The sequence below is a fragment of the Mastigoproctus giganteus genome, chromosome 4, assembly GCF_048544385.1.
Source record: "Mastigoproctus giganteus isolate SK-2022 chromosome 4, ASM4854438v1, whole genome shotgun sequence".
Lineage (NCBI taxonomy): Eukaryota > Metazoa > Arthropoda > Arachnida > Uropygi > Thelyphonidae > Mastigoproctus > Mastigoproctus giganteus.
This window is the reverse complement of record NC_143578.1, coordinates 78354073-78373270: the sequence shown is the minus strand read 5'-3', so window position 1 is coordinate 78373270 and position 19198 is coordinate 78354073. Positions and strand designations below refer to the sequence as shown.

Sequence of the window (19198 nt, the reverse complement as noted above, 5' to 3'; positions counted from 1 at the left end):
CATGTGGCTAGGGATGGGAGTGAGGGGCTGTGACACAAACCTGCCACAGCCCCCTACTGCTAAATGCCAGGTGCCGGCTAACACACAACGCAAACACAACACTAATGCACACCTAATTACATATTTCATCTATCAGATGCATTTTTTTTTTTTTTTTTTCTTCTCAAAATTCAAAAAACTTAAAAAATTTAAAGAATTTTTTTTTTTTTTTTTTGTTTTTTTTGTTTTGTGTTAAATATATACGTGAAATTTTGATGCTCTTTTAAGTTCTTTTCTAAGCCGGCAACTTGGCAAAAAGCCTAACAAACGGCGGATATAGGGGAAACCCTGGAAGCCGCTAATAACTTACAAATACACTTTATCTGTATACATGTCACGAATGGATATATATGTGAGAATGTATATAAATTGTATATAAATCTTGTATCATGTATATATAAATGGATGTATATAAATCTTGAGAATGTATATAGAATTGTGTGTATAAATAAATGTAAATGTAAATGTAGTTTTTCTACACTCTTCATCTTCACTTTCATATTTTTGTTTATCAACAAGCTTTACGATCATGTCATCATCATTTCCAGCTGTTCATCAGAATTCATCCACTCTTTAATATCCTCAGTAGTAAGAATGTCCAAAACAGGAAGGTTATTGGCTAGTTCTAAAAGGGTTTCCTCACCTCTTTCATCTTCATTTGCCATCTTGTTCTTGTTGGCTTCATTTTGGGAGCATAAAATATTTGTGCAAGATTCAATAAGAGTAGATGTTTTAACATCGTTCCATGCTTCTGCTAACCAGTAAATAATATCCTTGATGTTTATTTTTTTAAGATTCTCAACAACATTGGTCCCTGTTTCAAGATTTTGAAGCAGATGTTTTAAATTTTGAAAAAAAAAATGTTTTAAGAGACCACCTATAGGTTCATTTAAAAGTCTCCAAAACACCCTGAACTAGAGCGTGAAGAAGGGATGGCAAAAACAGAGCTCTGATGTCACGAAAAACTAGTCCACTTTCATCTGGATGGGATGGAGCATGGTCTAAAATTAAAAGTGCTGTATGGGAAGGTTTCTTTTCATTCAAATATTTTTTTTGTGCTAGGGACAAATTCTTCGTGGATGCATGTTTTAAACAAACTTGAATCCAATCATGCATTTTTTTTGATTTGCATAGCTAACAGGCAAACATTTAAAATTTTTTAAAGTTGGGGGTTCTTTGGCTTTCTGATGAGAGTTAGTTTAAGCTTATGCCCCCCCTGATGAATTTGAACATGCCAGTACTGTCATTCTCTCCTTGCTTCGTTTATAACCAAGAGCTGATTAACGAAGCAAGTATTTTGGATTGGAGCATTTTATAATTCAGGCCCATTTCATCACTATTGTAAATTTGATCCAAATTCAAATTTTCTTCTTGAATAATTTTTGCTAATTTAGCTGTAAATGTTGCTATTTCTTTCATAATAGTTGATAACTTTTCCCCAGTGATGGAGTAGATGGATTTCTAACTTCAAACCTTTTTTTTCCCAACAATCCAACCAACTAATACTTGTAGTAAATTGTTCTTCCCCTTCATTAAAATGCTTATGAAATTATAAGGCCTAAGCCTGTAAAATCAGTCCAGAAATATGGCTGCTTCCTTTGTCTCTCATCTGCATGAACCACAAAAAAAAACTTCAAAAGTTTGTTCAAATTCTCCTTTCTTCATTGTTTTTCTATTCAAATTTTCATTATCACATACAGATGCTCTTTGTGACCACTGATTTTTAATTTCCTCTCTATTTCTACTCCAGTCCCCTACAGTCACTAGCCACTTTTTTTTATTGTCCTTGATCCAAGTGTTTGATTGCATTAAACTTCATATCTAAAGACACAACAACACACTTACTTTTTTCACTCATAGTGCTAACCATAATAACATAGATTAAATATGATAAATAAAAAAATTAGAAAATTTAATTAGAGAGTAAAATTTTTAAATCTTTTTTTATTAAATCTTTAAAATTAGAAAGTAAAAAGTTAAATGAGTCCCGGTTAATCGGAACTGTACTATATTCTATTTAATTTGAAATCTTTATATTCAATCTTCTTTTAAATAAGAAATTTCATAAAAATCTTTACGTTGTATCCTTAATAAATTTTATTGGACTGTGAATAAATTTGCGTATTTTTATGAACTGTGACTTAAAAGTATTTACATACATAGTGTAACAAAAAAAAAGTAATGAAGGCCGAATATATATTCATACAGTCTTTGGAAGGACTTGGGAAACTCATCTGCTGTGATGGTATTTAATTCTGCTGTCACATTCTTCTGAATGTCAAACACTATCAAATCAGCATCCTTTCACTCAGTTTTAATTTAGCAAGCAGAAAAAAGACTGTTGGAGCCAAGTCTTGGGAGTAAGGAGGGTTGTTGAGCACTGCAACCTGATTGTGAGCCAGAAACACATGTTGATTGCTATGTGAGAAGGCACATTGTTGCGCAACAGTCAGCACCACTCTTCCAAATATGGCTACAAATACAGTGAAACTTCTCCTAACGGACATCTCTCTACAACGGACATTTTCAAATTCCCCAACTCACCTCCATTGGTTTTAACGTGTTTGCAGCTTCTGTCTAGCGGACATTCTCTGTAACGGACGCGGACAGGCAATCTGCACTGTTTCGTTTAGATTAGCACTTAATTTGATCTCCTCATAACGGACTGCGGGAGAGCTCACGACCCTTTTTCTAGGAACGTTTCTTCCACGTATTGCCTCAATCGTGTGTTTATTTTCTATTTCCAATTCTCTGAATTTTATCAAGGTTTATGTCGCGGTTCTAAACCCTTTTTCAAGAATTTTAAGGCACGTGTAAAACTTCTGATGAATTCGGTGTGTGCAGGGGGAGGGGAATTTGGTCAGCCTTTCGTCTTTCCAGTTTCAGTTTTCAGTTTTGTTCAGTGTCGTGTGAAGTGCACAATGTCTTCTCGTAAACATTTAACTTTAAAAGATAAAGTCGAACTCATTAATGTGTATGATTGGCAAAAAAATAGTGTTCGCAATCTCGCTGCAAAATTCAAAATCGGGAAGACGCAGGTAAGCAACATCCTAAAGAAAAAAAAAAATGAACTGCTCAAACAATTTTGGCAACACGGAAATGAACAGGTTCAAAAATCATTCCCGGAAATTGTTGGACTTAAAATTTGTCGCGCATGTGCTAAAAAAATTCCCATTAATGGGCCTATTATTAGGGAAAAGGCTTTGGGGGTTACGAAATCTATGGGAGTAAATGAGTTCAAAGCTTCTGTGGGATGGCTAGACAAGTTCAAAACTCTCTCGGCATAAAATTTCTTGGAAAACCGTAAGTGGTGAAGGTGGATCTGTTGATACTGGGGTTGTAACAGAGTGGACCGTCAAATTGGAAGATTTATGTCGTGATTTTGAAGTTAAGGATATTTACAACTGTGACGAAACAGGGTTGTTTTTTAAAGCTCTTACTGAAAAAATAATGAGTCTAAAAAACCAAAAGTGCCAGGGCAGAAAAATTTCTAAGGAATGCTTGACTGTACTATTGTGTACAAATATGCTGGGAGACTTTGAACAACCTCTTGTTATAGGAAAACCACAAAATCCTCGTTGTTTCAAGGGCATAAAGTTGAATCTTTTGAATGTTGACTGGAAGTCTAATAAAAAAGCGTGGATGACACGAGATATCATGAGCGAATGGATAAGTCACTTTAACCAAAACATGATTCGTCAAAACAGAAAAATTATTCTTTTCATGGATAATGCTGCATCTCACCCGCACATTGAATTGTCCAACATTCAAATCATTTTTCTGCCACCAAACACATTTGCAGAGTGTCAGCCCTTGGATCAAGGGATAATAAAAAAATTTAAACTTCACTACAGAAAACGTGTTTTAAGACATCTCATTGCAAACATGAACGATGTAACTTGTGCGAGTGACCTTGCAAAGAAAATCAGCTTCCTAGATGCGATTCAATGGATTTCCTCTTCAGTAAACGCAATTAGAAAACAAACTGTCGTGAACAGTTTTGTAAAGTCTGGCTTCTCAAACGCAAAAATTGAAGTTGTGAACAGCAATGTGGAGCACCAAGAAGAACAAGAACTTCAACATTTATTTTGATAATGTACAATACTTCCGCTACAAGTGACCCTGGCTACAAAGATATAGACTCGAACCTCACTACAGAAGATGGTGCTCTAGATATCAACGACATTATCATCGATATTTTTCAAGAAGTTCCTCATGAGGATGAAGAAATGGAAAGAGGTCATTCTGTAGAAGAACATATTAACGACAAACCACCGATGAAAATAGAAGAAGCGCTCATACAAATCAATCGTTTAAAAATGTTTTTCGCCGCTGAAGAAGATACTGAAGGATTTTCGATGTTTTCTTCACTCCAAACAAATGTTGAAAACAAAATTATCAGCCGGAAGAAGGTGCAGAAGAAAATAAGTGATTACTGTATGTATTTTTCTTAAGATAAAGTCATAGTACGCATAGCACAATTGTATGTATATTATTTACAAAAATATTGTGCAAAATCTGTATATAGTTTAATTTAATTTTACATTAAACGTTTAACGATTTTTCCTTATCTCTTGTATATGTAATTGTATATTATTTACAAAAAGATTGTTCAAAATCTGTATATATTTTAATTTAATTTTACATTAAACGTTTAACGATTTTTCTTTTTTTTTTTTCCTCCCTCAGACTTCTTGTTAGCGGACACTTCTCTCTAACGGACATATTTTCGTTCCCCATGGCTGTCCGTTAAAGGGAAGTTTCACTGTATATCTTTTCTACGTCTGATAACTACTACTGTATAGTTTGACTTGCATGACCAGATGCAAATTACCACTACTCTAGTATACAAAGCTTTTGGCTTTTTATACTGCAAGCTACGTGGCATAGCCCATTACGAATGGGGTGGTCATAATTCAGCGATTACTGAATAAGTAATGCTGTTTCTCCAGCTGGATAAAAGTACAGACATTTATAATAATGTAACTTGCATAGTTATATAAATGTGAATTTAATAGGAAAATTAATTATCTATTCCTTTGCTGCATGTTAGTGTTGTGTAACACTGCTGAAGCTATGTTCAGTAGTTTGAATAATTTTATTACATCAAATGGGATTGAATGACTGAAGTGCAGAGAATTATTGTTTGGAAAATATACAGGATTTAGCATTTGCAAAGTGACACAAGCTTATACAGCATTAGCTGGGTGAGCGACTTTTACCCACTGCATTTTCCCATCCATTTTAATAATTTATCCAATTCTTTAAATTTATTCAAACTTCTACCTCCACAACTCTTGGTAGAAGTTTATTTGACAATCTGTTACCTCTGGCTGAAGACATTTTCTGTGTCTGTCTATTCCTTCTATGTCTACCCGAGAAAAAATAGAGCTGTCATCAGCATTTAGTGTACACAACTCTTTTCAAGCCTTCAATACATCAATTAGGTGTCCATGCAGATGCCTACTTTCCAATTACTTTTTTTTTTTTTTTTTTTTAGGAGCATTAGCAACTAAGGACATATTGCTCCGGGAATATGCGGTGGTCATTCCCTGACCTTTCCGCATCCTTCGTATTTGGTGGTGACGGGCTCGAACCCCGGTCTAATCAAGAAGCGTGTGCTACGCACTGCTGTTCCTTCCCACCTGGCTACGGAGGCGCCTTTTCCAATTACTGCATTTACAAAATCTCAGTCTTGGTAAATGTTCTTTTGTGTCACTAACTAATCTTGTTGCTCCTCTCTACATCCTCTCCAGCAGGTCTAATCTGTTGCTAAAATGAGGCTCCTAACCTGTATGTAGTTGAGTCATTTCTTTGTACAATGGGATAATTGCCTTTTTGCCTCTGCTATCAGAATTTATGTATATTGACAGAATCCCATAGAGGGTTTTCTTTTTTTTTTTTTTTTTTTCTCCAATAACGCCAAACAGGAAAGGTATTAGAATCTATAGTACTTAGGTACAGTGGTTGGAGGTTGTGAAGACTAAAGGTAATTGTTAATATTAATTTCTGTATTGTAATTTTCTTAGAATCTGTATTGTAATTTTGTGATGTGTTTATGCCAAGAGAGATTAGAAGTCAAGGTAATCCCTAATAGAAATAGGTAATGTCTAGATATGTGTCGTCAAGGATAAACATAGGAGCAGTAGACTTTTTTGTGAGATATAAGACAGGACTGAGTTTTAGAAAGATTGAAGTTAAGTTATCTTTGTCCCATTGGAGAATTACCTGGTGATCAACATTTAAGGAATTGGCTGTGGGTGGGTGTTCAAGAAATGTTTGTGTATGGCACGGTAGTAGTAGTAGTGGCATGTGATGCAAGAAAGCAAGTGTATCAGCTTATGCAGCATCAGCTAAAAAAAAAAAAAAATTACAAAACAATTCCCTCTAAATGTTTCTCCAGTTCCTCCTTAAATTTATTTAACCTATCAATTTCCACAACAACAGATGGAAGCAATTAACCACCCACTAGCTAAAGGCAGATTTCCACACATCTATTCTACGTGTTTTTCCTCAATTTGAATTTATGCCCCCTTAGGTTCGTAATCTGAACAAATGGAAGAATCCCATCACTGCCAGTGTGGATTCCGTCAATGTCGATCCACTGGTGATATTCTGGTTTATGTTACCCATTTATGGAAAATTCAATGGAAAAATTTGGTGAAACACAAGCAGTTGCCCCTGACATCTCAAAGGCTTTCAATCGTGTTTGGCATAAAGGTCTTCTAAACAAGATTCCATCTTATGGTTTGCCAACCGTTTTTTGAATTTATTAGTAATATTGTTGGTTATCCAGTTTTCTCTCTGATCGCTCACTGAGGGTGGATGATGGTAGATGGCTCTCTGTCTTCTATCTTCTCCACTAATTCTGATGTCTCCTGCGGTTCAGTTCTTTCCCCCACTCTTTTCCTCTTGTATATTATTGACCTTCTTCCCCTGATCGGAAATCCTATCCATAGTTTTGCCGACGATAGCACATTGCATTCCACTTTCCATTTTGAGAAACCTTGCTCTGCTCGATCAGCTTCAACTGCTCGAATATCCGCTATCAATTTCTTAATGCCAATCTCCAGGTAATTCTTCAGTGGGGCAAAGACAACTTAGTTGATTTCAGTCCTTCTAAAACTCAGTTTTCTATTATATCTCGCAAAAAGGAATCTTCTGCTCCTATGCTTATCTTTGACAACTCTCCGATTTCTAGGCAAGTTGATATATCTCTTTTGGGGATTACCCTGACTTCTAATCTCTCTTGGCACAAGCACATTACAAATATTGCTTCCTCTGCATCTAAAAAATTTGTTTTCTCTTTCACTCTTGGTGCTACTTTTCTTCCAAACAGCTGTTCACTCTGTACAAATCACAAATCCGCCCTACCATGGAATATTATTCCCACATCTGGGACGTTGCCACCAACATTCCAGATGTGGGAATAATCGTCTCAGGCTTCTAGATTCCTTTCAGAAGAGGGCAGTTAGGTTAATTAATGACTGATCTGTAACAAGGTCTCTCCACTCGCTGTCTCATAGACGTACAGTTTTTGCTGCATGCCTTTTCTACAGATACTTCCATGGGCATTGTGCTTCTGAATTGTCTTCTATAATTCCCGCTCTCTCTTTCAAAACAGTCCGAACACGTGCCGCCACCAGCCAACATTCATTTACTGTCCAACTTCAAACTCACAGAACCAACTTTTCATCTTCCTCGTTTATTCATTCTTTTCCGTTTTCTGGAACAACTTTCCTTCATATGTCTTTCCTGAAAATTACAGTCTACAGAAGTTCAAGTCTAATGTCAACAAATATCTTCTCTCGTCTTCTCAACCTCCAACCCAAGCATGGTACTAAGTACTATAGGTTCTAATACCTCTCGTGTTTGGAGTTTTCATAAAAAAAAAAAAAAAAAAAAAAAAAAAAACATGTGCATGAATTGACACAGCAATTAAATCTTATGCAGGGTGGTAAGTAGAGTGTATGGCATTAAAAGTTTTTCAAACTGGTAAAACTTTCTGGCCTGGCATTTAAGAAATGGTAATGTTAAACAGTATGGTGTCAGATATTGAAAATCATTGTGGTGAACACGATAGTAACCTAGGCACATCAGCAGCTAAGGGGAATACACAAATAAAACCATGCAGTATAACAGAAGAATGACACTGCCTGCAAAGTGAACTTGTCATGTGGAGTTGTGTGTGGTGTCATTTATATTTTTTTTCCCTTTGGGCTTATAGTACTCTTCCTTAAGTAAGGGAGAATAACAAAAACCAAATGAATTCCCAGAGAACACCATGTACCCAGTGGTCCCTAGTTAATGTCATAGGCCCAATGGAACCCTGGAGAATTATGTAGGACCAGTGAGTTCCTAGAATGTAAACACATGAAGGCTTACTTTGCAGAGATACTCAGCAGAAAAAATGATTTTTGCCTAACATTACTGATAATGTAATGGATATGCACTACTTAACCAAATGAAAATTCGTGTTAGTGGAAATGCAGTAATCCAACATTGGCAAAAAGTACAAACTTCAAAAGTTATGGATTGTTTATGGGGACATTCATGGAGTGCTCTTCATAAAATGTAGAACAGTCAGTGCTAATATATGTTGTACAACACTGTGAAAGCTATGGGAAGTGATTGACATTTATATTATCAATATTTAATTTTACATTAGATTTTTAACATCTTGAACTTCATTAACTAAAATTAGGATAATTGCCTATTTTTTTGGGAAAAAATGCAGAAGTAATAAACTGTATGTTACGTATATTTTCCTTTTTTTCAGCTTTCTCTGTTTTGAAAGATCAAAAACAGTTACACCAAAAAATCTTGTTTTACCCTTAAAAAGTATAACCAAAGTTGAAAAGGTAAGTAAAATTGATGAAGAGAATACTTAAATACAATAAAATAATTCAGAAAATGGCACACAAAAACTATGTTGACAGAAATAATTAAGTATTCCAGTTGAATTAAATAAAATAATTTACCCATGCATGGGTAAGAGTCATATCTGCATAAGTGCTATTTCGTTATTGTGTAAATAAATAAATAGCAGTAAGACCTTTAATGTCAATATAGAACCCTGCACCCTTTTGTATAATTTTGAAAGTGGTTCACTGTTTCAAAAGTGGTTCAAAATTTGTCATTCACCTTTCCACATAATGTTGTATAAAAATGACATAATGTTATATAAAAAATTGGGTAGAGCTCCTAAAACATAGTTATTAATATTAGTGTTGTATAGTACAGGTATGTAATTGCTGCTTTGGTATGGTTAGCTATCAAGTTCTAATGGCTATACTAGATGACCACTTAAAGCGTCGGCATCAACTGGCATTTTAAGTGCCTCCAAAATAGCTAACTACATGTAGCATTTCTAATATCAGATTGTGTCACACTAGAAGGGATGTTTCTAATGTCTTGTTGGATACCACTAGCAATTCACCCCTTTCTATTCTCAGTTGCAAGATGGATGTTGTTCAAATTGGATGTATTGTGCATTTATGTATAGTTAATTGCGAGTAGAAAGAGAAAACGATTATGTTGGATTCATCCAGCAAATCCAAATAGGTTAAAAACAGAACAGTTTTATATTATGTTTGAAACACACAGGAACTTTCCTGAGAAGTTTTTTTTTTTTTATTTTACAGAATATTGATACAGGATTTTGATGAACTTCTAATGTTAATTAGTGGAAAAATTTTAAATGTTAATTTAAAATTCGGGACTTCTCAGAACAAAGCACATATTGTTAGTGGCATCCCACCACTTGACATTATTTCCAGATGGAATATTGACAAGTACTTTCCATCCTTCTGAATCAGAAAACATTCTCCACTATCTACACTGTAATGGATTACTTTCCTTGCAAAAAAGGATTAGTGGTGTTTGATTTTACGAATGTCCAAGCGAAGACAACAGTTTTCGAAGTTATAATGCAGCTATCAGTAGAAATATTTTCTTGAAATTTCATTAGATCAAATTCGTTAGAAGAAAAAGAACATCCAGAAAACATGCTGCACCATTCTTCTTCTTCTTCTTTGGTCCTTAGCTGGCAGCTGGGGGAGGCGGTTGGCCACGCAACCAGTATGCTGCTGTAGGTGCCGCAGGGTTTCGGACTTGCTCTGGGATGTTCTTCCATACCTTACGATCAATGGCGTCAGTCCTGGCCTGGTTAAGGTCGAGACGTCGGCTCTTCAAGTCATTTTCCACTTGCTTGGCCCACATTTTCCTAGGTGCGGTCCGTTGGATGCTCCATTGGGTGGGTCATTGTCTCCAAAGGAGTCTGGATGGTATTCTGTTCGTGCCCATTCTACATACGTGGCCAAACCATCTAAGCCTTCGCTTCTGGATTTGGTCGGCAATAGTTGGTTGCTGTTGGCATCGGGCGCGGATGGTATCATTAGTGATGCGGTCGCGAAGAGAGATGCCCAAGATCTGCCGCAGGCATCGCATTTGGAATACCTCAAGTTTGTTCAAATCTAACTTGAGACAAATCCATGTTTTCGATCCGTAAAGAAGAATGGGCAGGATCAAAGTCCGGAAGAGTCGGATTTTAGTCTTTGTGGAAATGTTGGTCCTCTTCCACAGACACCATTTGAGCGAGGCGAACGCAGTGGCCGCCTGTCCAATTCTGCTGTGGATTTCCATGGTGGATGCAACTTTCTTCTCCTGGACCAGCGACCCAAGGTATTTAAAGTCCTGCACTTGCTCGATCTGGACGCCTTCGAGATAGATGGTGGCTTGCGACCCATCTGTTGTCAGGGCCTTTGTCTTACCAGCATTGATCTTCAAACCGTATGGCCGGGCAATGCGGGCAATGTCGTAGAGGATGTCCATGGCTTCAGCTTCGTTACCGGCAAGGATAGCACTATCATCAGCAAACATCAGGTCAGTCACATAGTGATCCTTGTCATATTGTATGCCCTGTCTGTTTCTGAATGCTTGCCTCATAATGGCGTCGACCACGATGTTGAAAAGCAACGGGGAGGCTACATCCCCTTGGCGGACTCCAGTTTGGATGGTAAATTCGTCAGATAAATCGTTCTGGATTGCGCACCTGGCTGGTTAAACTGTTGTATGCAGTTTGGAGGAGTGTGATGACTTTTCGAGGTACAAAGGGTACTAGGAAAGTTTTGCAATACAGCTTTGTTTATTTAATTTTTTCAAAGTAATTTCCTCTACATTCAGTACACCTCTCCATCCTCCGAAACCAATCTTTAAACCAGTTCTGCCAAGTTTCACTAGGGAGTAAAGCACACTCGTTGTCCCAAGCCCATAGAAGGTCCTCATCACTGGAAAACCGCCTCCCTTTTAGCTTCATTTTCACATGCGAGAACAGTGCAAAGTCGCAGGGAGCAAGTTCTGGACTGTAGGGAGGGTGCTCGAGAAGTTTCAGTCCTGTCGTGGTCAAATATTCGGTGCAGGCTTTGGCGCGGTGAGCTGCAGCATTATCGTGATGGAGGTACCAGGTGTCCATTCTTGACTTTGGCCGCAGGTTCTTCATAGATCCAATGACTTTAGGCAGGCATTGTTCAGTATACCACTTAGCTGTGACTGTCTTCTGCGTGTCCAAAACGATACGTTCCACAATTCCACTCGATTTGAAAAATACAGCTATTCATTTTCTTCTTTACAGATCGGGATTTTCTGACAATTACGGGTGTGTCGTCATCATCAAAGACCCAAACTTTGTTTTGAGCCTTGGTCGCAGATCGTAATAGTACAGCCAAGTCTCGTCACCTGTCACGATGTTGTTCACATACCGAGATTGGCCCTTATCAAACTTTTTTAACATCTCCCGGCACCAAGTCACATGTCGTGTCATCTGCTCTTCAGTCAGTTGATGCGGCACCCAGAGAGAACAAAGTTTCTTCACATGCAAATGATCTTGCAGAATCGAACGAATTGCTGGTGCATTTAGGCCCAAAGTATCCTCTATCTGTTGGTAGGTCACTCGCCTGTTTTCGTCAAGCATTTTCCTCACAGCAGTAACGTTTTCCTCCGTAACTGACGTTCGTGGCCTTCCCGGCCTCTCAGAATCCTCCAGAGTGAAATTTCCCCTTTGGAATTCTCTATACCACCTGAATATCGTTGTACGATGTGGACAATCATCATCTAGTGCAAGAGTCATTTCTTCTGAGCACTGGTCTATGGTTAAACCACGCACGAAATTATACCGCAAAACTGTCCTTATCTCATTTCGTGACCACGATGCCATCGCAAGCACTTTACACTCTCACTACTAATGAATAACTGAGCCCATCGACTTGGTGCGGCGGCTACTATGCACGTATGAACATGTCTCAACATGCAGCAACAAGCAGCTTCCTGTGATTCATTGTTGCGTCATATTGCAAAACTTTCCTAGTACCCTTTGTACATGTTCAACCTCTAGTAGTTTCCATAAGGCAGGCCGGTGGACACAGTCGAAAGCAGACTTAAAGTCAATGAAAACAATGACGGTTCGCTGTCCACACCGGATCCTCTCCTCCATCAGGCAATACTTTAGAAAAGAAATATGGTAACTTTGGACAGAGTGTCTTAGTGTTAATATAATGTAATTTTACACCAAGGTATTCAAAAAATCCCCCATAATTGTGTGTATTGATAGGTTATACCTGGAGAGAAAGGAAGTGAACGAAATAGTCAATAAGAGATTAAAAATGAATTTGATAGTATGAACCAGAGCTATAATGCTCAATACATTCTACATTGATATCAATATTTGTAAAAGAATAAAAGAAGTTTACCTCAGTATGATTTGTAGAACACTTCCGTATGATATTCTCCAGAAATTAAAACAAAAACAATTAAAAATCTTACATTACAGTAATAAATAATTAACAATAATTAAAAATCAAATGAACAGGATTAAAAATCAATTTAATGCAATTAAAAATTAATAAAAAAATGATTTAACGGAAAAAAATTGCAAAATGATTTTCCTTCCGGAAGTTGACAATGCTTTTCGACCATATGTTGTGATCACAGGAATGAAAATTACCGAATAGGGGTGTGAGCATGGAACTTAAATAGGGATTATTTGTCTTCACGCATGTGCATGAAGGACCACAAGTCGGAGATTAGATATGGTTGACGAACATTAACAGAATTCTTATGTAATTTAATTTTGACAGTTTCTGCAATTAAGTCTCGTATAATTACATACAAACTAAGAATAGAATACAAAAATAGAATACAAATTAGGGTACAAGCTAAGGATAGAATACAAAAAAATACACCAACCAACAATAGTAATATCAAAAAATATTTTATTTCTATCCCATACATTGAGCAGTGGCACAAACAACTTAACAAATTCTTTAAAGATACCGAATTTAAAATTGTAGCCAGGCCAATGTGGAAATTACACACTATACTAAACAATCGCTCAGCCCTTTCCTCGTTCGCAACACAAATAAATGACCTAGCATACAACATTTCTTGCAGTGATTGCAACTCATCTTATCAAGGTTCTACACGGTTTCCTCCGAATTTCTGTGTTAATCAATATGCGGCCTCAGTTTGTGCTTCTCATTAAGCAGCGTCAGAATTAGCCTTTCATGCTGTTAATGAAAAACATACAGTCAGTCCTCATATAACACTTGTTTACACTACACGAATTCGATCAACATGATTTATAAATAGGAGAATGATATCGTGTATAACACGAACCAAATTCACTTATGTACGATTCACATGTGTTTACAAGAAAGGCAGTCGAACACGGAATCACCCCCAACTAAACACAACACGATAGGAATGAAGAGAAGATTCTGAATATATGATTTTTATATCAGTGAAGGGGAAACACATTTCACCATAATAACATAAAAACCCACACGATTCCAGCTATTGGTATTATCACAAATGCAATTAGATCAAATGCAACGAGTTTACTAGCCGGGTGGGTAAAGTGCCAGCCTAGCAACCCAAAGGTCGCGGGTTTGAATCCCGCCTCGGGCTTGGATCAAAGTACTGCCAAAACCTTGGGGGTGCATTATGGCCACAGAGGCCTATGCGCCAACAACTAACTTAAAAAAAAAAAAACGAGTTTACTACCCGTTTATAACAGATTCCACTAGCAGGAACGCAACTGGAAATTGTTTCATGGTAGTAACCCCCAGAAATGTGAGCTAGTGAGGTGTCAATAGTGTGTCTCTGCCTTTACGGTGTTGTTTATTCAGTTGCTACACACACGCGCAGCTTTGTTTATGTGTATCGAGCATGCCTCCTCATTTTGCAATTGTGCTTTATTTCCTAAAAATGAGTAAAATACTTAAAAGGTGTGAAAAGGAAGCGTCCTGGTGAAGACACTGCAGATACAGAGAGAAAAAGGAAAGCAATATCAATAGACAGAGGCGGACTGGGTCAAAAATTCTTACCCGGGAAAATTTGTAGCGGCCTCATACTAGCGTTTATGGCCGAAATCACACTGGCATCCGGCCTACCGGGGTTTCTCTGGTAAGGCTTATGGCCAGTCCACCTCTGTCGATAGAGAAAAAATATGAAATTGTGAAACACTTTGAATGAAATGAAAGACCATGTGATATTGCATGTACTACAGGCCTAAATGAGGCAACGCTGAGAATTAGAAAGAATGCAGAGAAAATAAAAACAACTTTCATAGCAGGAACAACTCAAAGTGTAATAAAATCCATTAGATCAAGACATAAAGAATTGGAAGAGATGGAACCGCTGTCATCTGCTTGGATAGAAAATCAAACAAAGAACAAGTTTGCTTATGATAGAAGCAAAAGCATTAGCAATATTTTATTAATTATCATCATCATCATCGGTATACGTTATAGTACTTAATACTCATATATAGTACTTAATACAATATTCATAATACTTATGAATTTTATTACAATTATTTATTGTGTTTGGTAATGTTTTGGTTACAAATATGTGTTCAATCTTGGGTCGTCGGCACCTAACCCTATTTTTCCCATAAAGCCTGTTATTTATATTGCATGATTTTGCATTGCATAAGGGTTTCTAGGAACACAACTATCATGCTATATGAGGGCTGATTGTACTTTTTTTATTTAATGAGGCCAAAATAACTTAGTGTCCAATGTAATTATACGAGTGTATTAATTGCAGAAACCGTGGAAATTAAATTACACGAGAATTCTGTTAATGTTTGCCAGCCATATATAATCTCGACTCATGGTCCTTTATGCACATGCACAAAGACAAATGATCCTTATTTAAGTTCCATGCTCACCCCTATTTGGTAATTTTCATTCCTGTGGTCACGACATACGGTTGAAAAGCATTGCCAGCTTCAGGAAGGAAAATCATTTTGCTATTTTTTTCATTAAATTAATTTTTTACTTAATTTTTAATTGCATTAAATTGATTTTTAATTGTGTTCATTTGATTTTTAATTGTGTTCATTTGATTTTTAATTATTGTTAATTATTTCGTACTGTAATGTAAGATTTCAATTTTTTAATTGTTTTTGTTTTAATTTCTGGAGAGTATCATACGGAAGTGTTCTACGTATCATATTGAGGTAAACTTCTCTTATTTTCTTACAAATGTTTAAATCAACATAGAATGTATTGAGCATTATAGCTCTGGTTCATACTAACTTAAATTATATACATTCGTGATTCCGTACACAAATAATCAGAAGAATCTAACAATAAGTTAGTATGAACTTATTGTTAGATTCTTCTGATTATTTGAGAACAGTATTAAAAAGATTATGCCAACACTTCACCTTTATTTAGTTGTTGGCATAATATTTTTAATACTGTGTTGTACAAGGCAGGCCTCCTTTCCACCTCACAGATACTATACCACCTCTTAAATTTCTCGGTGTCAAACATCATCTACTCCAAATAACAACAAACAAACTAATGAACAATGAAGGCCAACCACCCCATGCATGGGGGAGAATTGCTCTTTAGGCAATACAAATGCCCAGTTGCTGGCACTTTCAACGCCTCCGATGGTGTCAGCAGGCTTTGAACACTAGCTAACATTGTCCAGCACAGTGTTTAAAGCGGCAGTCTAGTGTGCATGCCTTTTCCCTCTGCTTTCTGCAAAAGTGGGCATTCAAAAGTGTTTCCAGTGCTGTGCTTTAAGTGCCCATTTAGTATAGCCCTAAGGCGGTGGTTTTTCTCCCCCTTATGCTTTTTTAGTATAAGAAAAAATGCAGAAAATGGCCCATTGACCCAATGAAAACATTAATTACACACCAGAACTCTAGAATACTCATGTTAATAACTGTGTTTCATTTTACACATGGATCAGTCTAGCTTTTTTATAAGTGAATATATCAGTCTTCTGTGGTGGGAGAGGAGGATAAGTTGATTATGGATGGAAAGAATAGTGTGCCAAACTAGGACAGAGCTTAGATTTGAATTATTTTTGATTTCTTGAATTTTCTCTGTTGGGAGCTGCTGTTATTATGCTTGCTATATTTGGTGAATCACTTGTAGAAGTTATCAACTTTGCGAGAAGCAAAACTCCAGACTTATTGCAGAGAAGATGGAATATAAGGTCTCTTGATGGGAAAGAAGAAGAAATAATAGGAGAATTAGAAAACAGAAAAATTAAGATTTATGCACTAAGAGAAACTAAAAAGAAAGGAAAATAAATGTGAAAAATACAAGGGGTGATCATTTAATTCATGGACTGGTGCAAGATTTTTTATCGAACTTTCCATAACTGTTGCTAGAGGTGCTCTCCCTGATCGCTACTGCAGATTTGTTAGGAGAAATATAATAAAGAAAGGTAGATTTGCTATGAGAAATATTATTAATATTTAGTAGGGCCAGGGAAATCTGTATTAAATTATATAAAGGTGGCTTGCATTAATACAAAAGGTCATGCTGCTATTTATTTATTACTGATGTGGTAAATAAATATTACAATATAATTCACTTTATTTACATTTATAATTTATTTATTATTTAAGTAAATTATGTAATAAATATGCTTATTGAAAGGTTTATTTTTGTTGTGTTCAATAGATATGTTTTTTTATTTATTTATTATTATTTTCTTCTTTTTTTTGTTGTTGTTGTTGTTGTGCATATTATAGGGTTACTGCATTTGGCAGCATATTGTTTTAGGATTTGCAAAAGCTATCTGAATTTTTTCACCCTGGGAAACAGCTATACCTGTAGTGGTATTTTTATTCTAATTATAATTGATTTTGTTTTAGTTGTATTGTCATTGAACAAAAATCCATGCCATGAACTTAGTGCTGAGTTCTTGTCATTGATCTTTTGAGAGAGAGCAGAACGTTCCTTGTGCTTGTGCATCTCGTGCAGTAATGCAGCCTGAATTTCTTGATTTTGGCTTCTGTGTTAGCATTGGCATGTGATGCAAGAAAGCGAGCGTACATAGCATCAGCCAAAAAAAAAAAAAAACTTCTCATTTCACCCACCCATTCACTCCAGATGTTTGTCTAGTTCCGCCTTGAGCTTATTTAAATTGGTTGACCTCTGCTACAACAGATGGGAGTTAGTTCCAACTATTAATCACCTGCTGGTTAAAGGCAAAAAGGAGTTACGTTGTACTCTATGATCATATGTCATATTTTATTTACTTTTTAAAAACAAAAAAATAATTTTTTTTTTTTTTTTTAAATATTGATATCATAAATAATGATGTGCACTGTTCAGAATTATATCAAATTTAAGTATACATTGTGCATCTATATGTGCAGATACTAAAAATTTAACTTTCCTATTTTGTGTATATATATATATATATATATATATATATATCAGTTTTTATGCATTATAGGCAAAACCATATCCATGGATTCCAGGTGGAGGAATGTCCCTTGAAGTAATCATGGATAAAGCTGAAAAGGTGAAATAAATATAATTACTGTCTTTACATGTTGATAAACACTTCAGCTGAGACCAATGCCTATCATGGCTTAAGTAATTAGTAGAACTGCTCTGTTTCTGTGTGTGCCTCATATAGCATTACATAGGCCTAAATATGAAAGTTCAGAATAACTGCGTCTGTTAGTGTTATATCAGTATAAGCAGTTATCCTAAGCTGTCATATTTATGCCTGTGTAGCTGGTACGAGACACACAGAAGCAGATGGTAGTTTTACTGATTACTAATTATAATATTTATGCATTGCTTGGTCCCAGTGCTTATCAATATGTAAAGACAATAATTAGTTTGTAATTAGTTTGATACTTTTCAGTTTGATCATTCTAATTTGGCTTATTTAACATGTTCGCTGCTTGAACGCAAACTTTTGTCCAAATGAACTACAATTTTTGTGCCTCAGTGCAGATGTGCATCCATTCAGTTGCAGTTAATAAATGAGTGCTGTAAAAGGAACAGCACATGAATTGAACCCTGAGCTATTGATTATGACTGGAGTTTTGCTTACATGTTGCAAATTATTTATTTGCAACATGTAGCATCAGTTGCACTGTCCAAAGAGCACTATAAAAGCTGTATAGCATTAGCATTAGTAGAGGCATTTGATGCAAGAAAGCAAGCTTATGCAGCATCAGCCAAAAAAAAAAAAAAAAAACCCACTTCCACTTCACCCCTCTGTTCGTTCAAAATACCTGTCCAGCTGAGCCTTAAACTTATTTAGGCTATCAACCTCCACGACAAGGGATGGAAGTCTGTTCCACCAACCAACCACCCGCTGGCTAAAGCAAATTTCCGCACGTCTATCCTACATCTGTCTTTCCTCAATTTCAATTTATGCCCTCTCAGGTGATTATTCTGAGCTAGAGGAAGAATCCCATCAGCATTGAGCATGCTCAAACCATTCAAGGCTTTATACACCTCTATCAGATCACCTCGCTGGTGCCTAGTCTCCAGACACTGTATTTTTGCAAAACTTAAGCCTTTCTTCGTAAGAGCACCCCTTTGTTCCATTCACTAATCTTGTTGCCCTTCTCTGTACTCGTTCCAGCAGCTCTACATCCTTCTTGAAATGAGGCCTCCAGACCTGTATACAGTACTCTAGGTGTGGCCTGACCATTGCCTTATACAAGGGAATAATCACCTCCTTATCCCTGCTGGAAAAATTCCTGTATATCATTGACAATACTCCATGAGCTACTCTTGCAGCCCGTCTGCACTGCTCAGAGAACTTCATATCTGCCTGCACAATTACCCCCAAGTCCCTTTCATTCTCTACCACTGTCAGT

The 19198-nt window shown here is 36.5% G+C and overlaps 1 protein-coding gene across 2 annotated transcripts in view; it reads left to right on the top strand.

Annotated features, from left to right (window-relative positions):
* LOC150086857 (GRAM domain-containing protein 4-like) overlaps positions 1-19198 on the top strand; it is a 216734-nt gene that overhangs the window by 177657 nt on the left and 19879 nt on the right. For both annotated transcript variants that reach the window (XM_090371631.1, XM_090371632.1), the window contains 2 exons: positions 8819-8900; positions 17809-17877. In XM_090371631.1, the coding sequence (XP_090227757.1) occupies positions 8819-8900; positions 17809-17877 (151 nt within the window). The remainder of the gene's footprint in view (positions 1-8818; positions 8901-17808; positions 17878-19198) is intronic.